The 23,360-nt window shown below is 38.6% G+C and overlaps 1 protein-coding gene across 3 annotated transcripts; it reads right to left on the reverse strand.

Annotated features, from left to right (window-relative positions):
* LOC116002620 lies at nucleotides 1–22,522 on the reverse strand. 3 transcript variants are annotated; one of them, XM_031242785.1, is made up of 12 exons: nucleotides 21,979–22,522; nucleotides 21,167–21,294; nucleotides 20,966–21,055; nucleotides 14,851–15,295; nucleotides 14,592–14,704; nucleotides 3,652–4,405; nucleotides 3,135–3,563; nucleotides 2,839–3,024; nucleotides 2,521–2,748; nucleotides 1,668–1,995; nucleotides 1,384–1,567; nucleotides 1–781 (listed from the first exon to the last, which is right to left on the reverse strand). In XM_031242785.1, exons 1-12 carry the CDS (start codon nucleotides 22,177–22,179, stop codon nucleotides 310–312), a joined length of 3,558 nt encoding a protein of 1,185 aa, XP_031098645.1. In that variant the 5' UTR covers nucleotides 22,180–22,522; the 3' UTR covers nucleotides 1–309. The 3 variants fall into 3 exon arrangements, with proteins under 3 accessions (XP_031098645.1, XP_031098646.1, XP_031098647.1); XM_031242786.1 differs by lacking the exon at nucleotides 20,966–21,055; XM_031242787.1 differs by lacking the exon at nucleotides 20,966–21,055 and having other exon boundaries at nucleotides 21,167–21,221; nucleotides 21,979–22,089.
* Nucleotides 22,523–23,360: the final 838 nt, after the last annotated feature.

Below are 23,360 nucleotides of genomic sequence, written 5' to 3' on the forward strand. Positions count from 1 at the left end.
TTGAACCAAAACCAAACATAAAATGGGAAGGAAATGAGTGTAATTTAGGCATGTTCCAGTTCATCATTGATGAACAATTGAACAGGTACCTATATTCATTCATTTCCCTACCTATATTCAACCATATATGAAACAGTATAATAAACTCAGATTCAGACTAGCATACAATACATTTAAACATGAAAAATCCAACTATTAGAATCCTCACACTGGACACTAAACAATCTATGAGTTTAAACAGTCTACAAATCAAAGATAGAAATGCATTGATTGACTTCTTTATTAGTTACTGATCACCCAGAAGAAGAATCAGAAGTTTCTAAGGACTTCTGCATACCATGCTCTATGAATACTGGCAGAAGCAATTGCAACGACTAACAATTTCTCCCCGGTTTCCACCAACTTTTCTGTAAGAACAGAGGCACCAACTCGTTTAAGGGCATTTTCTGCTAGTTTCTTACCCTTGGGACCAGTTCCGCCTAGTAAAACTCCTCTGGTTGCCAAGCGGATAGCATGTGAAATCCGTTTGAAGACTGTGTCTTCAGATCGCAAGCTTTTCGTCAGCATATTTTTCACTACCTCCTTCCTTGCTTGGGACTTCTCTGTCTCATCAGATTCCAGAAAAGAGCTCATTGATTCTACGATTTCTGATATGCCTGCATCCTCAGTATTATCCACCAGCTCATACAGCCGCGTAACACATTTGCCTATCAGAGTTTCCATGTCCTGAGCACTGGATACGAGGTGCTCGGTAAGAAGGGTTTGCCGCAGGACCAATATACTGTAAAGACATCAGAAGAAGCCACCACGTAATTAAAAACAAAAGCAGTACAAGTACCTGTTTTCTCCTTTTCTAACCTATAACTGTGAATCTTTTATAATTCTTCTTGTAAATACTTCCTTAGTATCGTTAACATTGTTAGTTATCCGAAAACAGGCGTGGAGAAAGCAACACAGCATGCAATGACAAAATTATAGAAGGCAGGTATACCAATTGCACAAGGAAAGGTTAATACCGATTCTCGAGTGACTAATACCAAAGGTTGAATAATACTAGAACTTAAGCTATGATGCCAACCACCAATACAGGCTTGGTACAGTCGTGTTACTTGCCGTAGGCTGGCACAGAAAACAGTTTATGGCTTTCCCTCATAGCTAGTCTACTAGTACCACCTAAAGTCAATAGGTCAGCAAGAAGTAGCCGATAATCACTTAATACCAACAAAGGTCAAGGCACAACCAGTAATATAGTGATATGTACATTTAATTCCATAGAGCACCATCTTTGCGGAAAGAGTCAAAGCACAAACAGTGTCTATGAGTCCCAATGATATGTACGTTGTGTATAAGTCAGGGTATAGAGGAGCCAGAATATGAACCCACCTGATACAGATGACAATGATTTTATGGACCTCAGATTGAGCAGCTCGCAATCTGTAGAAATTTAACTTCAAAGTCTCAGGCAGTTTTTCCACTGTTAAACCCACAATCTCAGTTACAAGCTTCAATAACCCAAGCCTCACCAAGAGATCAACTTTATCTCCCTTACATTCCGGGTGTTCAACTCCTAAATCAATAATGGACATTGGACAATTTATATTAAATGAATTAAGAAAAAAAATGAAAATTTAGGGAATTGGCTAATTTTAGTATTATCAAAAACTAACCTGCGGTAGTTGAGGTTATAACATTTTTTTTTGGTTCCCTAAAAATGCCACATCCAGCACGAAGGGTGGAGGGAGCCTCATCCTGAGAGTACCTCTCATTGCTTAACCCCAATGCCGATAGAGAATTCAAATGATCATTCCAATCATTCTCGAACTCTGAAATCAAAGCAGAAAGCAACTCCTTTACCATAGGCAGAGAGGCATATGCCTTAGAAGGAGGTCCATTACGGTTGAAAAAAGCATTTCTGAGGTATTCCACACCAGCAGGCCCCTTGATATAAGGTTCCAACCCTCTGATGCGGGTTTTATTTTTACTTTGCTTGAGTCTCTGTGAAAATTTGCAGACATTCTCATTAAGATTTTATACCTTGTCAAAAAGATGAATATGGTGAGCCATACTGCAAAATCAAATAGGAACCTGTATGCGATAAAATTTGCATACCAAAGTGTTTTTTATGTTTCTTACAAATAAAAGCAAGTGTTATCCATGACTATCAAGCACACATCTCAATGTACAGGTTGCTGTTATAAGAGTACTTTACTACCCTTCTTCTCATTCCTTCAAGTCTTGACATGAATGGTATAGTTAATGAAAGACCAAGAATTTGAAACTTAAGAAAACTTTTTGGAAGAAAAGAGATAACTCCAATTATTTCACTACGTTGACATGCTCATACAAGATTGGAGTTTGACAAATTTCTTTCCATGAAAAAACAATAGCTTTGTAATTTACCAAGTGCCATGAATTCCTAAAAAAACTATAAGCTACACTACTTTAACACCCCTATTACGTCAACTATAAAAATGAGAATTCAAAGTAGCAGAGAGAATAATTAAGGCTTCAAATGCCCACCTGAATTTGTTGTAAAACAAAGCGCAGGGCCTCGACTACGACAAGAGCAAATTCAGTGTTAGATTTATCTGCAGCTTGTGGAATATCAGCTAGTTTCTGTAATAATTTCTGATGAGCACATTTCAGTTCATCCTTATCATCAGGAGCACAGAAATTCTGCAGCGTCAATAACGAATATTCCAAGATCCTTCCTAGATAATCAATGTCTAATATTCCAGCATTTAGCATCTGATGAAGGGACAAAGAGAACAAGATCAGGTCAATCCCCAAGAAACAGAGTTGCGGACCTATAAAATATAGGATTTAAAAGGTCAGTACCTGTGAGAGAATATCAATATCAATTTTTTCAACAATATCTTGTCTACAACTAGGAGACATCTTGCACAGTTCATCTTGAACTTCTTTGATGAGCTTAAGAACCCAGCTATAATCAGGCTCATTCTGTTTCATTGAGTCAATGACTCCATCCCAGAAAGCCTTGTCCATTGTGTGTCTCACTTTTGTCTGCATATCACGGAAGCATGAAATTCGGTTTGATGAATACATAAAAGAAAACTGATACAAGACCTATAGAATAGAAATGCCAGTTGACCTATAGAAATGTCAGTTGTTACCTTAATGTGTATCTGGTTGTGATTAAGAATGTCGAAGCCAGGACGTTCATGAAAAATTTCATTCACAAGTATTTCATTCTCTGTTGGCATTGTTGCAGTCTTGGAAAAATTTTGAGTTCTCTTAGGAGTCAAGGAACCATTTTGATTGCTTGAAGAACTATGGAGCTTCAATAAAGAGGCACCATCATGCTGGGCGCTCAGAAAATCTTCTACAACATCACACTTCTTGGCATCACTGGATGCAGAGCTGTCTAACAAACCACCTGAACTAGGAGTATGATGATATGAAGAGGATAATAAACTACTAGATTCAGTTTTGTCAGCAAATCTTGACCGTGTCTCATGAAGTGCGTGTCCTGAACGCTTGATTCCACCCTCACCAGCAAGTTGATGCAATTTTTCCCGCAGAACTTTTTGGTTTTCAGCAACCTAACAAGAAAAGGTAATCCACAAAAATATTAACCACCATATAAATTATTCAATATGGTTAAAAAAAAAAAGATTTTGTACAGCACACCTGCTTTTGCAAAGCCTGCATTTCAGGCATATGATCACCAGACTGCTTGCAAGCTTGTGACATTGAATGCTCCAGCTCAAAAGCAGCTCTCACCAAATATTTTTCTAAAATTTTGGCATCCTTGACCTTCCACATCACAAAGCTATATAGAAAAGAACACCATGCTTTATCAAAAGCTTCCAGCTGAGATCTAAAAGTTAGACAGTCTGAAGAAGGATGGACAGTCTCCCCGAATTGGGACTGAATGGACCATTCCAAAATAACTTTAATCAATAAATCAAACTCTTTCACAAAGATTCCTGCAGACTCAGCAAGAGCATTCTCATCCTGCCCATTTCCCATGACAACCATATCTGGATGACCAAAAATCATGTAAGCACAGAGAACTACCCTCACTGGATACCTTGGTAGCTTGACTGTTTCAATCTTCTCTTTTCCCCACCTGCATTTCTGTGTTGTTTTATCTACATTGACCCCTTTACTTGGAAAGGCAACACATTTGAGCAGCAGATGATCAATGTTTCCTAAACTAAACACTCGGCTGGCACCAAGAACCTTCTGGCTGATAATGATGCGATTCTCAAGTCTATGAAGCAAAGATTTTGTCGTTTGAATGATTGAAACAGACTTAATCTTTGAGGCAACCTGCTCAAATGTCATCCTTTTGACCAACTTTCCATTGATTTTTAAGTCTGCATATGCCTTAGCTAATGCAAATGTTGTTCCTCTTTGTTTGACAAATTGCATCCAACACCTGATAAACATACAACATGTTAACTCCATAGCATATATATAAGAGAAATTAGAGGAAAGGAGTATGAAAACAAGAAGTAAATATAAGTCTATTCTGGATACTATTAATTCAGACCAGTCTGCATACAACCAAGCTAGAGTTTTCAAGTTGTTATGGGCAGGCAAAGAGGTCCTGTTGAAGAGTGTTGCTCAACCTATGCCAACTTATTCCATGAGTGTTTTTTTACTGCTGAAAACTGTTGAAACTGATTATATGTACAGAAAAATATTACTTCATCTTATTATATTCTTCAGATTACAACACAATATATATAGGCATGAAAGGTACAGACTTTGGACTGTTAAACAAAAGACTTTGAGCTGCCCAAGGAAAAGGAAACCTTTTCCTCTTCCCTAGGAATAAAATATTCAACAGCTGAATATTTTCTAACACTCCCCCTCAAGCTGGAGCATATAAATCAAATGCTCCAAGCTTGCTACAAATGTATTCGATCCTAGGTCCACGAAGAGATTTGGTGAGAACATCCGCAAGTTGATCATTCGACCCAACAAATGTGGTAATGATATCTCCAGATGCAACCTTTTCTCGTATAAAGTGGCAATCAACTTCAATATGTTTGGTCCTTTCATGGTAAACAGGATTAGATGCAATATGCAGAGCAGCTTGATTGTCACAAATTAATTTCATAGGACCAAGTTTATAGAAGTTTAGCTCTGTGAGAAGATGCTTAACCCAAATCAGTTCACATACTCCAAGTGCCATTGCCGGTATTCTGCTTCTGCACTTGAGCGTGCAACCACATCTTGTTTCTTGCTTTTCCAGGCAACAAGATTTCCTCCAAACATAATACAATATCCTGATGTTGATCTCCTATCCCAAGGGCATCCAGCCCAATCTGCATCTGTATAGCCCACAATTTCTGTATGTCCATGATTTTTATAAAGCAATCCAGTACCTGGAGATCTTTTGACATATCGTAAAATTCTGATGACTGCATCCCAGTGACTTTGACATGGTTTCTGTAGAAATTGGCTAACAACACTTACAGCAAAGGAAATATCTGGACGAGTGACAGTTAAGTATAGTAATTTGCCAACTAATCTTCGATATCTACTTGGATCAGCTAGAGGCTCCCCCTGTCCTGGAAGAAGTTTGACATTTGGATCCATGGGTGTGTCAATTGGCTTGCAATCTGTCATGTGTGTTTCTTTAAGAATATCCAAAGCATATTTCCGTTGGGACACATAAATACCCTTTTTGGATTGAGCAACTTCAATACCAAGAAAATACTTCAATTTTCCAAGATCCTTTGTCTCAAAGTGTTGAAACAAATGTTTCTTCAACAGATTTATTCCTTCTGTGTCATCCCCTGTGATAACAATGTCATCAACATAGACCACAAGGTATATGCTTTTTCCAAAAGAATGTTTATAGAAAACAGAATGGTCAGCTTTGCTTTGAATCATGCCAAACTGTTGAACCACATTATTAAATCTCCCAAACCATGCTCGTGGAGATTGCTTCAACCCATAGAGTGACCGTTTGAGACGACAAACAAGATTCGCTCCAGTCTTAGCCACAAAGCCAGGAGGCTGTTCCATATATACTTCCTCCTTCAAATCACCATGTAAGAAAGCATTCTTGATATCCAACTGATACAATGGCCAGTGGCGATTGGCTGCCATTGAGAGGAAGAGACGGATAGAGGTGATCTTGGCTACCGGTGAGAAGGTGTCAGTGTAGTCAATGCCAAATACCTGTGTGTATCCTTTAGCAACAAGTCGAGCTTTAAGTCTATCAACTTGTCCATCTGGACCAACCTTCACATTGTATACCCATCTACAACCAACCACAGTTTTTCCAGGAGGTAAAGGTACTAACTCCCAAGTCCCGGAAGAATCAAGTGCTTCCATTTCATCAATCATTGCTTGTCTCCATCCTGGATGAGCTATTGCCTCCTTGACATTGTTTGGAACAAAAACAGTTGACAAACTAGTAATGAAGGCACAATATGATGGAGACAGATTCTTTTGTGAAAGGAAATTATAGATAGGGTAAGGATTTTGAGTGGATCTTTTACCTACTCGACTGGCAATGGGAGAGTCTTTTGTGGTGTTTTCGACAGTATCATTAGGTAATGATGATGTAGGACAAGACTCAACTGGGTGTCTGCTTTCTTGTGAATCTTGATGATTGCGTCGTTGGTAGGTGTACAACAATGGTGGAATATGTCCTTCCTCTTGGATGTTTGGAGTAGGAGGAGGTATAGTTATTTCAGGAATAGGTATGGTCCTTTCAGGAACAGTGGGAGATACAGGTTCTGAGAAAGTAGGAACAGGGAGAATGGGCTCTCCTAAGAAATCAGATTCAATGGAGGTGGAAGAGAAAAAAGGTGTTGTTTCAAAAAAGGTAACATCGAAGGAAGTATAAAAACGGTGTGTTTTAGGACAGTAACACCTAAAACCTTTCTGGAGGCGAGAATTTCCAAGAAAAACACACTTTATTGCCTTAGCATCGAGTTTATCACGCCCTGGAGAAGTATCATGAACAAAGCAAGTACACCCAAAGATTCGCAGTGGGATCTTATGGAGAGGTTCTTGTGGGCGCAAGATATGGAGAGGAATTTGTCCTTGCAAAACAGAAGAAGGCATCCGATTTATGAGATAGCAAGAGTGAAGTATAGCATGCCCCCAAAAATTCTTAGGAACCTTATTATGAATAAGCAATGTACGAGATGTTTCAACAAGATGACGAATTTTCCGTTCAGCAACTCCATTTTGTTGAGGAGTTCTAGCACATGAAGATTCATGAAGTATTCCATGTGTAGAAAAGAAAGAAGTGAAAGGGTCAGAAAAATACTCTCTCGCATTATCACTACGTAAGATTTTGAGAGATACCCCAAATTGATTCACAATTTCATTGTAGAATTTTTGAAACACATCAAATAATTCAAAACGATTCTTCATTAAAAAGACCCATGTGCAACGAGAGAAATCATCAATAAAGACAACAAAATATGAGAAACCCAAAGTGGATGAAACTCGACATGGTCCCCAAACATCAGAGTGAACTAAATAAAATGGGGTATTGGCCCTCCTATTCACTCTACTAGGATATGAGGCTCTTGAGTGTTTCCCAAGTTGGCACGATTCACACTCTATGGCCTTTAAATTTGACAAACCAGGAACAAGTTGTCTTAATTTATTAAGACTGGGATGTCCTAACCGACAATGCTCAAGAAGAGTTGAAACAGTAGCAGTGCAAGCTGCTTTGGTATAGGTGGAACATGAAAAATGGTAAAAACCTCTTGATTCATATCCTGCACCAATTGTTTTCTTTGTATGATGGTCTTGAATAACCACAGAATTAGAAGAAAAAGTAACAATGCAATTGAGGGAATGAGTAAGTTGATTAATTGAAATCAAATTGAATGGACAGCCAGGAATGTAAAGGACATTGGATAAGGATAAAGAATGAAGTTTAACTTTTCCAATTCCTTTAGCCTTTCCTTTTGATCCATCACCAAAAGTAACGGCAGGAAGTGAGTCCGAGAGGTCAATTTGAGAGAAAAAAGAAGGATTACCAGTGATATGATCAGTGGCTCCAGAATCCAAGACCCAAACTGAGTCTGATTTTAATGCAAGAGCAGTAGAAGAAATGGTGGTCCTGGCAACTTTCAGTATACTATTCAAAATTTCATGGTCTGCCATAATCATTGGAAAATTATGAGAAAAATACCGTAGGGCCACATACAAAAGGTGGACTGATCTGGAAAATCTGGCCGGAAAATGTTGCCGGAGATGGGCTCACGTGCCGGCGAGTGGAAACTCGTGGCATTGGTGACGGTGGCGCGTGAGATTCACACGCAGGCCGGAATTCCACCGGAACTTCCAGTCTTGGTCGCCGTACGCCGGTGAACCTTTCTGGGTAGGTGGTGATGACAGTGGAGCAAGGGGAAAGAAGAAAGAAAATTTTCTTCTTGGCAGTGAAGAAAACAGCTTTTCTGCCGTGAAGAAATTTCTGCAGTGAAGAAGAGGAAGCTGGAACTTCAAGAAAAGCTTCTCATGGCTCTGATACCATGTTGAAACTGATTATATGTACAGAAAAATATTACTTCATCTTATTATATTCTTCAGATTACAACACAATATATATATAGGCATGAAAGGTACAGACTTTGGACTGTTAAACAAAAGACTTTGAGCTGCCCAAGGAAAAGGAAACCTTTTCCTCTTCCCTAGGAATAAAATATTCAACAGCTGAATATTTTCTAACAAAAACCTTCTGTGAGAACCTAGGCTAGAAAGACTCATGAATAAATAAATATTGGTGGGGTAGTGATGGGCAGTACGGGAATGGGATACGGTGGTTGGCTTGGGACTGACTAAGTGTCCCTAAGCAGTTTGGGGGCCTTGGCTTTAAGTGATTGCACAAGTTCAACTTAGCCCCCTTGGGCAAACAGGGTTGGCGGTTCTTGACCAATCTTTTATATGCTCACGTCACGGGCAAAAAAACATAAAAGAAAAAAAGAACAAAGAATAATAGTTGGAAAAGGAAAAGAAGAAAACACTAGGTTTTCTTGAGACCCAAAACTCCCTCAGACCCTTTTTGGGTTTGAATTTCTCCTTTCTATTATTCTAAGTAGCACTCCACAAAGATTACTAAACTAAAAATGATTAATTATTTGGTAGTTTTCGAATAATTAAACTTCCTAAAGTAATTCGAAGACTAAGAGTAATAAGTTAAATAACTATTCAATAGTTTTTTAATAACTATTTAGTAGTTTCTTAATATCTGTTGAATATTAGGAAACTCCTAGTGGGCTGGACTTAGTTTCCTATTCCTATTAGGGTTACCTATTCCTATTATGGTAGATTTGGTAGCTAGTTTAATATATATAGAGGCATAGAGAAGAACCATATTGTACTCTTTCATTATAATGCATTCATATATTATATTATTCTCTGATTTTCTTACATACTTTGCTTCCGCTAACTGGCGGGTGGATGTTATTCTCCACCCGCCAAGTCTTTCAATCCCTCAATTTCAACATGGTATTAGAGCCTAAACCCTAGGACCCAATCCCCATTGCCGTAGCAGCCGCACCTCGCCGGGAATTATCGCCGCGCCACCGCGACTATTTCACGTTCACCGTCGATCTCGTGGTTCTTCCTCCGATCTAACACCACAGAGCCCTCGGGAACATCGTCACGAGTCTTCCGCCGCAAACCCGATCGCCATCCGCCGCAGCACGCGCCCTCACGCGCCGCTGCCGCCGTCGGGAAGTTCGAGAGTTTTCCGGCCATATCTCCGTCACCCGGTCTCCGATCAGGACGCCGCGACCACTACTGGAATCGTCTCGAGGAGACGCACCTGCCCGTGTTGTCGGAATTCCCCGTCGCCGCCACCGGCCGCGGTCACCGCCGCCAGTTTCCGGCCACCGTCGCCTGTTCATTCCAGTGTGATTGGAGTCTGTTTGGAGTGTATTTGGATTTTGGTTCATAAGGTTTTGGGTTCACAGTTGCTTCCAGTGTGTTTGGAGTTTGGTTTAAAGTGTTTGGTTCAGCAGAAGTGTGTTTGGAGTTTTGTTTTTTTGTTAAGCAGTTCACAGTAAACTCCTTTGCTATTCTTTGCTCCCTTTTTCGCCTCTACCGCTCTCAATGAAGTTCAATGAAGGCTTTGTTAGCATGTCCTACTCTATCCTTGGTGTGTTCATCTCCATTCCCGAGGTTCGTGTTCAACTCCATCCTCGGTGTGTTCATTCCCAAGATCATGTTCAGCTCCGTCCTTGGTGTGTTCACCTTTATTCTCAAGGATTGTGTTCAGCTCCATTCTTGGTGCATTCGTCTTCATTCCCAAGGAAGGGTCAGGCATAGTGAAGCCATCCATCCTAGAGTGCTTATGTTGCTGTGGTGGTGTTCGTGTTTACCCTTGGTGCCATTATTCCCAAGGACGTTCGTGACAAGCTTCGCCCTTGATGCATTTCCAAGGGTTGTGTATAGCATTGTCCCTCCGAAGCCATCCAGCACTGTTATCCTCTAGTTGCTTTTAATTTTCATTTGTAATTTTGAGTGAGGTAGAGTGTTTGTTTTGATCCAAGCTTGGAACTTTCAAATGTTCCAGCTTGAGGGGGAGTGTTGAATATTAGGAAACTCCTAGTGGGCTGGACTTAGTTTCTGTTGAATATTAGGAAACTCCTAGTGGGCTGGACTTAGTTTCCTATTCCTATTAGGGTTACCTATTCCGGCTGGACTTAGTTTCCTATTCCTATTAGGGTTACCTATTCCTATTATGGTAGATTTGGTAGCTAGTTTAGTATATATAGAGGCATAGAGAAGAACCATATTGTACTCTTTCATTATAATGCATTCATATATTATATTATTCTCTGGTTTTCTTACATACTTTGCTTCCGCTAACTGGCGGGTGGATGTTATTCTCCACCCGCCAGGTCTTTCAATCCCTCAATTTCAACAATATCCAAACTATGTAATGTAATTGTAATAAAATAAGACTTCCTAAATAAGCATGGCCCCAGCATGTATCACAATCCCACATCATTGGTTACCCGTATTTTTAAAGATCTTTATTTTCCAAGATGCTCATTTCTCGAGGCAACTATAGGCAGCAACCCAATATCCATAATCCATGCTAGCTAAAACATCCTCAGTGCAGGAGCAGCAGGAAGAATAACGGATGGAATGCAGACAAATATTTGGGCTCAACCTTGGCTCCCGGATAGCAACAACCCCTACATTGAAACTGAAGCACTGCCAGGGCTTACCAACTCTACTGTCTCTTCGCTGGTAAACATGGATGATCACACATGGGATGAGGACCCTTTAAGAGACATTTTTTAGCCCCGAGATGTTAATCTCATTCTCAAAACCCCTATTAGTCCCCTTTACAAGGATAGCTGGTATTGGAAGGGAGATTTGGGAGGCCAGTACTCGGTAAGTAATGATTATAGAAGCCTTGTTGAACTAGGGACACAAATCACACAACAACAGAATCAGTCTAGCTTTGAGTGGAATAAACTGTGATGAGAGTGAAGAATCAGTAAACTATGTTTTTCTACACTGCAGAAAAGCAATGCAAGTCTGGCAACTTTTTTGTCATGGGAATCTTATAAACTCTGAGACTACGTTTGCACAGGGGTTAGTAGAGATCCTAACAGGTAATCAAGGTGACAAAGTGATAAAGATTTAAGATTGTCTTCATTCTGGGAGCTTTGGCAGGCTTGAAACGCTCTGTTGTAGGATGGTAAAAATCTGGAATCGGAGAAAATTGCAGTGTCAGCTACTGTCCAACTAGAGAATCGGGTGGAAGCTTGCAGATGTGATTCCCCAATTCCCAGCAACAGGATTGCAAGCTAACACATAAACTGTAGCCACTCCCCCCACCCCCTCTCCCCCACCCCCAGGTTATCTGAGCTGTAAGGTGGATGCTGCTATTTTTCCCGACTAGGGTAAAGTAGGGTACAGTGCGGTCTTGTTTTCAGAGAAAGGAGAACTCATTGCTACAAAGAATGGATTACTCTATTCTATCCAGGATCAGTATCAAGCCAAGGCTCTTGCGTGTGGGGAGGCTCTATCCTGGATTAAAGACTGATGCTTAAACAACGTTGTCTTGGAGACAGACTACCTAAATCTGTATCAAAGTATCAACTTAAAGGTATTGGATTTGTCTTATGCTGGTTTTGCGGTGAAAGATTGTATTGCTCTAGTTCAATCTATGGGTTTTTATTATTGTTCATCACATTTTGAGATCAGCGAACCATGTAGCCCATGCACTGGCTAAGGCTATAGGCTCTCAGTTTGGTCCGCTTCTTTGGGAGTAAATCGTCCTTGTATTAGCAATTTAATTTCTTTCCATTAATAATATTATCATAGTTTTTGTTTCAACAAACACACACACACACACAGGCTTGCGTTCATATGAGATCCATGCCTTAGGTGAGAACCTGCGAACTACTACATGTCTGCATGAGTGCACGCAATCTATCTATCTATTACATATTTACATGAATACACACAATCTACTCCTAGGATGACGGTGGAGACCCTGGAGTAGCTGTGTGCATTCATGTAGTAGATTGTGTGCACTCATGCAATTCTCACATTCTCACCTAAGGCATCTACTACATGAATGCACATAGACTAGATTGTGTGCAATTCACCCAACATGAATGCACACAAGCTACCCTGTGTGCATTTGCATAGTAGCTTGTGTGCATTTACGAAGAATCTCATGGGAACAGGTAGATACACTTGAATATTAACCTATAGAGATAATTCCATTTTTGGTCCTAGATTTATAGGTGACAGTCCGCTTTTAGTCCTTGTTTTTCAAAACATCCACCTTTGGTCCTAGTATTATTGTGGCATGACCATTTTTTTTCCTTCATCAAAAAAATCGTTGAAATATCATTAAATACATGACATTTCAATCCTTTTTATACAATGTGGGTTGCCCCACTATATTTTTATTTTTATTTTTTTGAAAAAAATTCATAGCCCTTGTATTTTACAAAATTTGAACATTTTTGTTAATGGAGGACCAAAAATGGATGCCACAATAATACTAAGACCAAATGGGGATGTTTTGGAAAAAAAAAAAAAAAAAAAGACTAAAAGTGGATTTTCACCTATAAATCTAGCACCAAAAATGGAATTAATCTAGCCTATATATATGTGTGCGCGCGCGCGCGCACGCAAAGGCACTTTAAAGAGCACACATTCCTCTAAAGCAAAAGACATACACTCACAACAAAACAAGACCATCTTATACTAGAGTTGGAAGATAGTAAACAAAAGAAAATTCTACTTTTGATTCCAAAAATGTTATTCCACTTTTGGTGCACATCTTCAAAATTCTTGCCACTTATAGTTCTTCTTTTGACCAACAGTAGGATTGCGTCTTTTTCAGTAGTAAATACATCCCTTTCTTAACCCCATTCAGCTTTTCCTTTTCTTTTTTCTTTTCTTTTTTCCAGTTAAAACCCTTCCATCTTTTACTTCAAGAAAAAAATAAAAATAAAATCAGGAAACCTAGTATGGCCGAAAACTGACAGCTGCAGTTGAGCCCACACAGCACACCCCAACCAAAAAATATATGCCATGGCTGTCAAGAGGATTAAAAGAATTTTTTTTATAGATTTGGTTTTATGGAACACAATTATTTATTTTCATCTCAGATTTGGTTTTAATTGAGTTAATTACAAAGAGTCTTTGATAATTGTAGCCTGAGATTGCTTAGGATTTTGTGTATTAATTAGAGACGCAAGTAGCTTTGTGTTATGGGTCATCTGGGAATTTGGATGAGTAAAATACTTCATGGTGGTCACTTCTTGTCCATGCTGTGTCCTAATTTTTCTTTTATTCTTAAAGAAGAAGCTCAAGGCTATTTTAAAACATATAAATATAAATATAAAGGAATTAGAAAAAATGAAGCTGGAAGAGAGAGGAGGTTAAGAAAAGACATATTAACCCTTGAAAAAGACACATTCTGGCTGTTGGTCACCAGATTTTAGATCAGGACTAAAAGTGGGAAAATTTAAATAAAAAAATCATTGATTTTTTTAAGAATATCCAATTAATCTCAAAGATGGGCATAATATCTTGCAATAAATTCTTGGTATGTCCGACTGAAGATCAAGCAACACCATTCATGCATCCTAAATTATATTATATGTATGCAATTAACTATGAACATTCTCTTCATGTTGTAAAACCCAAGGCTCTAAGCTTCTAAGCAGCAAAAAATTGTAAATGAACAACAAATTTTGATTTTAACAAAATATATGAGTGTCAAATCTCTCTCTACCAGTAGTTTATGGAAAATGGCATTGTTTCAGTTCCAGAGGGTGGCTTACATAGCTTGCTAGCCTCTTATATTCAATCATGAACTTAAATATGAGCACTCTCTTCATGTTATTAGATCTAAAGCACTAACCTCCTTAAACAACAGAAAAAGTTCATGTGAACCAACTAACCAAAATCTAAGGACACATGCATGTGACTGTCAAACCATTCTCTCTATTAAACAGAAAATGGCACAGTTCAACTCAAGAAGATTACTTGCCAAAAAGAATAGTTCCTAAAATCTTCAATTAGGTACTACTAAAGAAAGAAATCTCCAAACAGAAATGAAAATATCACAGAAATTCCAAGAATGGCTTATTTACCTTGCTAGTTTATTGAACAGAAGTTTTCTGTGATCAGTTATTCTTGAACAGGCTTGATCTGGACTATGCATGTTTCTCCTGTGCTTCAAATACTCTGCTCTCAGCAATTGAGCCTGGTAATAACAAACATATCAGGAACTTTATTTCATTGGCTGCTTTTTAAATAATACTGTCAGTATTACAAATGCACTAACAATAGAACAACAATAGCAAGGGGAAAATCTTGTTATTTTGTTCAGCTGCTTTTTAGTAAACATACCTTACGAAGCCGAACTGCTAGTTGATCTTTCAGCTTGGTCCTCTCAATTTCCCGACGACTGTAAACACGGTGTGCCACTTGCCGAGCTTGTAATACCCTTGCGCGTGCCCTAGATCTCTCTGCTTCCAAAAACCCCAATCGTTTCTTCTCAGCTGCAGCACGCTTCCTATAAATAGCAGCCTGGATACTTTCTTTATACTTTCTCTCTCTAATTATTCTTTTCCTTAGCAACTGAGCAGTCCTTTCTTTCTTTGCAACCCTTCGCTGCCAACGAGCTTTAAGAAGAAGCATCCGATTGACCTCTGCTTGGTGCACACGTGACTCAACTTTACTACCCAGCTCATCGCGTTGTTTCTCAAAACGCATTTCTACTGCAATTTTAGCTGCTTGTCGAAGTTCATCCAATTTAGCTAAGCGTTTCTGAACTTTTTCAAGGATGCTTAACCTATTTGCATAAAAAATAAGAAGCAATTTAAAAAGTAAAACTAAAATTCACTCACTATATAGTTTGCCCTAATATTCCCCCAATTTTGGATATCCTGGATTACTTTCATAAATGGTCAAAATTAAACTAATATCAGCATGCCTTCTATTCAACCAAAATTGTTCCTTTAGTCATCAATTTGGGCTTACATCAACTTCCCTTCCTCTATGAAACTACTCAACTAAAGACATGAGTATCAAAATAACAAAATACGCATAATTACTAGTTACTACAGGCCATTAGTGCAGGTAGAAAACTGAAAATTACTGTATGAAAATGCCTAATATCTGATGCAATGGTAAAACCAGTGTTGATTATGGGCGACCAACTTAAGAAGAAGAAGAAGAAGAAGAAAAAAAAAACCCTACCTTGTTTACACTACTTAGAAAAAAACCCAAAAAAGAAAATCATAAACAAATCAAACACAAATACATTTTTTTTCAATTCTTCCTTGTAAACTTTTGGTCTTCTTCACTCTTCAATTTAGGGTTTAGGACTCTACCTATTAGGGTGGGCAAGAGTGAGAGACTGAGATGCTAAGTAGCGAGAAACGACTGTTGCAAGCTAGTGAGATCGAGAACTCGAAGAAGGGAGAGACAACTTTTTTGATCATGCAACAGTTGTGGCGGTGATCGGCTAGTCGGTGACAATCGTGCAACAAGTGGCGAACAATGACAAAGCTATGGGGGAAGGATTGTTGGCTTGCTATGAAATGCAATTGTGCAATTAAAGCAGTGAAGCATGATGTGGCCGAGTGATGGACTGATGTGAAAAATTGAAGATTAGGTAGGTTTGTTTCACTCAAATACATACATACATACATACATACATACATATATATGTTGTTACTAATATAGTAACGTAGGATTTATGTCCATAATTATAGGAATTCGTGTTTATTTCTTTACCTTATTTAGGGATCCTCTCAAGTATATAATAAGACCTTCTTTTACTTTGTGAAAACAAAATATCTTTTCCAATCCTACGTTTACATGGTATCAGAGCCAAAGACCTAGGGTTTGTGAAGAAGTTCTCAAATTCGTACTTAAAACAAAAGGTGATTACAGTAGCATATATACAAACTACTATAATAAATAAAAGAACTAATTAGCTTTGACAGGATAATTGGGCATCACTGATCCAAACCATCAGTAGCTCAGCATTGACTCGAAGGCAATGAAGGGATGGTCAACCGTTCAGCACTTCACATCCAAACCATCAGCAGCTCAGCATTGACTCGAAGGCAATGAAGGGATGGTCAACCGTTCAGCACTTCACTCCAACGACTCCTCAGCATCAATGCTCAAACGGCAACATACCAAATTTTCAGCACAAGTGCCAAGCTACTACTCCCTAGCTACCTCAACCATTCTCGCCAACTAGGGAGTGGGGGCTGGTGACAGGGTAATTGGGTACCCGACCCGGAACCATTGGCATGACCTACTACCCAAGACACCTCACTCCTCAGCATCAATGCGCAACGGTCCAACTCCTCAGCATTGATGACCAACGTTCAGCTCCTCAGCATTGATGATCCTCAACATTCAGCTCCTCAGGCATTGATGCCCAACGTTCAACTCCTCAGCATTGATGTCCAACGTTCAACTCCTCATTAATGCTCCGTTACTAAGCTGAAAGGGATAAAAAGACTCACGACCACATAGTGAGGGACGACACTTCTTACGACACTTCTTACTAGACAAAAACAACACTCAACTCATTTGTACACTGGGCACTACGCTCATTATTGTATTCAAATACTTGACAACATTCAAATAATACTCAAACACATACCGGTAAACACATTATTACCGTCAAGCTTAATTCTTTCCTCAAAATCAGGAAATTGAAAATAAAGAAGCAAAGTCATAGGAGAAACTGAAAATTACCACCAATCTCTCCTTTATTCCTAAAATAAATTTCCTAACTTTGACTCCCTACTATTCAACACTTCCCCTCAAGTTGAAGAATATATATCATGTAATCCCAGCTTGCAAATTAAGTCTTCAAAGTTATGTCTTGGTAGAGATTTGGTGAGGATGTAAGCAATTTGTTGCTTGGTAGGAATGTGGTTCAATTTAATAGTCTCACCAAAAGGTGGCGAAGTGTCAATCAATTTCAGTGTGCTTAGCCCTACCATGATGAACAGTATACTTTGCTATGCTAATAGCTGCATAATTGTCACACATCATTAGAATAGGAGATGAACTCACTTGAACGGTTGAACCCTTTTTATCCAAATCCCTTCACAAATTCCTTGTGCTAGTACTCTGTACTCGGCTTCTACACTACTTCTAGCCACTGATTGCTTCTTACTCCTCCATGTAGCAAGATTACCCCAAACAAAAGAATAATACCTGAAAAATAAGCCTTTCCATGTTATCATCTTCAAGTATCTAAGAGTTATGTAGACTACCTCCATGTGTCTCTCGTTAAGGTTGTGCATGAATTGACTCACACCAGTTACGGCAAAACCAATATCCGGTCGAGTGTATGAAGATAAATCAAGCGTCCAACAAGTCGTTCCAAGTGTACTTTCTTTCTTAGTGACAAGTTTCTTTTGACAATCCATAGGAGTATCAACTAGCTTACATCCAAGCATGTCATTCTCCTTAAGAAGATTTAAAATGTATTTCCTTTGAGAAACAATAATGCCAATAATATCATCGACATAGACTATCAATACAACAATTTTCTTTATATGAGTTTTCTTAACAGAGTATGATCAGCTTGACCTTGTATATAGCCAAGCTTCAAAATCACCTTTGTGAATCTGTCAAACTAGGCCCAGGGGTGTCTGTTTAAAGACATGCAAGGACTTCTTGAGTTTGGAAACTTGATTCTATGCCAAACCTCCTTCAAAATCAGTGAGATTTGCATGTAGACTTACTCCTCAAGGTCACCATTTAGAAAACCATTTTTATGTTTATGTCCATCTGTTACAAGTATCAATCTTGGTTGACAGCCAATGGGAGAAAAATGTTGATAGTGTTAAGCTTTGCAACAAGAGCAAAAGTTTCCCAATTACAAGTACCAATCATGGTTGACAGCCAATGAGAGAAAAAATTTGATAGTGTTAAACTTTGCAACAAGAGCAAAAGTTTCTTGATAATCTATCCCATAGGATTGTGTAAATTCTCTAGCCACCAACCGAGCCTTAAATCTCTCAATTGATCCATTCGCTTTATACTTTATGGTGAAAATCCACTTTAACCCAATGGGCCTTTTCCCAACTGGCAAATCAGTCATGTTCCATTCTTCTCAAGTGCATGAATCTCATCTTGTATTGCTTTCTTCCATTCTGAATTTCGTAATGCCTCTTGTATTGTTTTGGGAATCTAATATCATCAAGGGATGTAGCAAATGCTTTTTAAGATGGTGACAACCCCACATAAGTAACATAATTCCCAATTGGATGGCTTGTAGATCTCCTAACACCCTTCCTCAATGCAATTGGTATGTTAGAGTCATCTATACTAGGAGTCTAGGATTGGGTAATTCTCCAGCCCTATCTAAACTAATGTTTTCTTCAGGTGGGCTTGAAATTGAGTCAATGCCTTGGTCACATGTTGGTTGTAACCCATGCTCTAACTCCTATCTTTCTTCTTTGGGTGATTATGGACAGAGTCATAGGAGAAGAAACTGAAAATCACCATCAATCTCTCCTTTTTCCTAAAATAAATTCCCTAACTTTGAGTCCCTACTATTCAACAATTTGGATTTTTTTCTCTCGTCTATTTTTCTTTTAGACTACGGGCTACCATGAGCAAACTTCGCTTGGGTAGACATTTCCCATTGTCACCACCCAGCTGAGCTAAGAGAGGTTGCTAGCAGCCAACGAGTCATTCTAGAGTTTTGTCACCAACAGACACGCATGTGAAGCTCAAGTGCCATCGCTACTTGATGTTACCAATTTACACACGAGCGTATGAGGCTCAACTACTAGCTGGGTCTCGTCAACTGTTCCTGAGTAGTCTGAGTTCTGGACTTCATTTGGACCATAACTTTTCCCGTAAAGGTCTGCTGTGACAAGTGCCTACATTGAATGATGATATTTCTCGTATGACAGTTATATTTCATGCAAATTCATTTTGAAATGCTCAATCTTTTTCTTGCTTTTTGTGTTGAAATTGAAACTCAATTCCATGTACCCATTAGGATTTTGCAAAGTAGTAATGCTAAGAGTATTCTTCATATCCTTTTGCTTCCTATATGCTTCAACAAGGCATGCTTCATCAGTCCTCTTATGTGGACAACCGTCATAAAATGGGGGCTGAGCACAAAAATAGGCAATTGCTCGAGATTGCGAGGGTCTTTCTATTTCAAAGGCAAGTTCCCAAGCAATTCTAGGCCAATGTTGTTTCCACAACTTGCTTTCTAATAAATCACACACCTTCCAAATTTTGAAGGGAAAAACTCCATATCATAATCTCTTTCCCATCGAAATATTTATTTCCCATTCAACCACACATTTGGTTGTACTTACTTTGTTTGAGATGTTTGTCCCTAGGTCACAAAGATAGACCCAAAGTCTTTAAAGTATATCTTTCACAGTTATTCCTATGTACAAAAAGGGTATAAATGTGACTCTGTTGAATTTGGTAGGTGTCTTGAGTCTATAGATGTCACCTTTTATTAAGATGTCTCTTTCTTTCCTTCTTTTACAAATTCGATTAGTCTGGGGAGGTTGCTAACATTTTGAAGTATATCACGTCCTCTGCTCCTATCCCTCATGTCTTACATGTGTATTCCCACAAATCACGTCCTATTGTGCTCATCCTAGTTCTGCCTCTTGTGTCCCTTCCTAAACCCAATCTAGTTCTATGTTCTTAAGCCGCTTCTTCGTCATTTGATCCAATCTGACATCATTCAAAGTAGGCACCTCATCAACAGTGATGATATTTGACTTAGCAATTTCAAACTCAAATAGAGACCTACCAAGAAACTCATAATAGTCATTTGTTCTCACTAGGTTTATTGTACTTTTGTGTCATCATTGAATGGCATTAGTTAATTAAGAGCTTCATACATTTTCTTAAAGTCCATATAGTAAACAGTAAGAGTCAAATCATTTTAAGGAGAAAGCATTTCCAAATATACCCTTATATTTTTTTTATACTTACATATTCTCCTTATCTCCTAGCATTTCATATCCTACATTTTTTTTAAAATTTGTTGTTTTTTGCCTCATATCTTATTTCTCATTTCTCATTTCCATACTAGCTAGAGCTAAAGAATTGAAATTTCTCTCCCATCTCTCCCACCCCAAAAAAATCCATCAAGGAGTTGAACATCCATTTTCCACAAAATGCTCCTATTCTAACCATATTGCATTCAAATTTCACATAAGACTGAGAGTATAAATTTTGGACCTTTTGATTATGGAACTTTTGATGCTCCACATTTAAGAACTTAGTGTGTCAGTTGAGCTCACTAAAACCTAGCAGCACAAATCACAATTAATATTTCATTGCCACACTATTCCCCAAAAGATGCCCATTTAGGAGCTTGCATCATCAACACAGCAACACCAATGATTTCTTGCAGCATCTTAACTTATTTATACTGTCCCCACTCTCAACCAATCCATGATGTCTAATGGTGGCAAGCATGAGTGAAATAAGAAAATACCTAAAGGTTGTAGGTAATGGTTCAAGCTCTGCAAGCAACTTCACTGATAACAGAGGCAAATTTTCAGCTATTCCTTGTGATGGGCATATTCTATATAGTCCACAGTCAAAAACTGTATTGAGACTAACAGATGAAGCTAACATAGTACTTGTCCCAAAGAATACAAATCAACAACTAAAATAATGATAGGAAAAATCTCACCTTTTCTGCTCAGCTGCAGAAAGTTTTGCTTCAAGTCGTTGCCCCAACTCCTCATCTTGTAAAGAAGATGACCATGTCAGAGATCTTAATTTTGTGCGTGCCTTGGATGACAAAATCTCATAAAATTGCTGCATTGGATTGAGTGTCCTAATAAATATAACTGAAACCAGAAGTTGATAGAAATATGGGTACAATCTTCTTAATTACACGCATCCATTGCATTGTTAGTTTACCAATAATGGATTGTGGAAAAGAGGAAGGACTCTATTCTTAACAAATGCCACTTTATCCCATAAAATTAAGTTTCAAATTATACTGTAAAAAGGTGTTAGGCAAGTGAAGTTCATAAGAGTTTTATTTTTACCTAGCTAACTATGGAGTAAAAAAAAAAAATTAAAAAAATTAAAATTGTATCTATGCCAAGCACTAATGATTATCCAGATTAACATTATTCTCTGGCTTAGCAGTATGGCAACAAAAAATCAGACTCAAACAGAGGACAACTCCAATTTTCCTTTTCTTCAGTTTCCACAATACAATCATTTTAGAAATCAAAATTAAGTTATATGTATTGGTAAACATATAACCACACCCTATACAAGTAAAATATTCAATTTACATCCAATATCTTCTTCAAAGTTCTGGAAATCAACTTCTAGTTAAGTTCAGTGCAAAATTAAGCCCTGAAACAATAACTCCATTCTGGAAGACTACAAATTAACTTAGTCCAGCTCTCAGGAGTCAGGAAGGGAATGTTAAACAATAACATGAACGCCGAAATTCTTTCGGGAAAACAAAAGCTTTGGCATTACCTGGCGGCGCAATTCAGCGTCTCTAAGCTTGGCTTCAATATCTTGGGCGGTGGTGGAGGGGCTTTTAGCCTCGAGAAGGCGACGGCGAAGGCGGCGAGGGAGCCTAGGAGTGGACTGCATACACCCCGTATCAGAATCGTTCGCCGGAAAACTTAAAGCTATTCCGGTAACACTGTCAGATTCAGGGGATCCGGCGTCCATTACGATGGGGTAACAAGCGTTAACCCCTAACTAACTACGAAAAATTCGGTGATCGATGTATAATTGAGATAAGCGCGCGATCGATGAGCTTGAACTAAGTTGGTAGAGACGACGAGCAAAGCAATGCAATGATCAAACGTGGATACACTATAAATTTGAAAATGGAGGAGTGGAGAATATCTTTGGATCTATACGTGGATTTGTGTCGAGCTGGAGAAGAATCTAGCTCCTTCCAGAACCACCGGGGACGATCCAGACCAAACCAGAGATTTTCGCTGAGATCTCCAATTCTACGATGGATTTTTTTTGTTTGGTCAGTGTACTCAGTAAGAGGGAAAAACAAGTAATTTTCCCGAACAAGACTACTTTCAAAATTGTATTCATCTTTCAAACAGGTTTTATCACTGTACTACAGTATAAATTTGTTAATATTTTGTATTGTTTTAATAAAACTGTTTTTTACACCTTGTGGTCCAGTGGTATCAAACCCTTCCCTTTATACGGGAGGTGGTGGGTGGGTTCGAGTCTCAGTGGAAGCAATACTGATCTAATAGAGTTAGTAGTATTCAAAAAAAAAAAATATTAATAAAACTGTTTTTAAAAAAATCATGAAATATATTTAAGAAAATGCCAAATATTTTTGTTATCTAAGGGGAAGGGATCAGCCTAGGCTATTGCCTACTAGCTCTAGAGGTGCTCTTCTGATATGTTATCAAATTTTTGTCCGCTTCTAATTCTTCGTAGATTTTTATAAGGGATTACCATTTCAATCCACTCGCACTCTCTTCTACTTGCAAGCTTGGCTAGCTTATCTGCAACCTTGTTCACCTTGCGGCTTATGTGTACAATTTCAATCTTTATTAATCCAGTTCTTACAAGTACGCGTAATGTGGTTGCTTGGACATCTTAGCTCCTCGTCTCCATGTATCATGTTGATAGCTCCCTCAGAGTCACTCATGATCCACACATTCCTTTCGCCCTTTTCCCAAGCTCATTTTAATGCTGTGTAGATTGTCCAACATTCGACTTCAGCGATGTGGTTCACTTTCGTTGTGCAGCTAAATCCGGCTAACCAGTTTCCTTCGTGGTACGCATAACGCCTTTGCACCTAGTAGATTTATGTGGGCTAGTGAATGTGACGTCTGTATTGATCATTACCCATTCTCTTCAGCTTCTAATAT

The sequence above is a fragment of the Ipomoea triloba genome, chromosome 13 (genome assembly GCF_003576645.1).
Source record: "Ipomoea triloba cultivar NCNSP0323 chromosome 13, ASM357664v1".
Lineage (NCBI taxonomy): Eukaryota > Viridiplantae > Streptophyta > Magnoliopsida > Solanales > Convolvulaceae > Ipomoea > Ipomoea triloba.

Coding starts and splice junctions, on each gene's coding strand:
- LOC116002620 (XM_031242785.1), bottom strand. CDS start 22,179: ATGGACGCCGGATCCCCTGAATCTGACAGTGTTACCGGAATAGCTTTA. Junction 3,564..3,651: donor TGCAGGCTTTGCAAAAGCAG/GTGTGCTGTACA, acceptor TTTTCTTGTTAG/GTTGCTGAAAACCAAAAAGT. Junction 1,996..2,520: donor TTGTTTTACAACAAATTCAG/GTGGGCATTTGA, acceptor AAATTTTCACAG/AGACTCAAGCAAAGTAAAAA.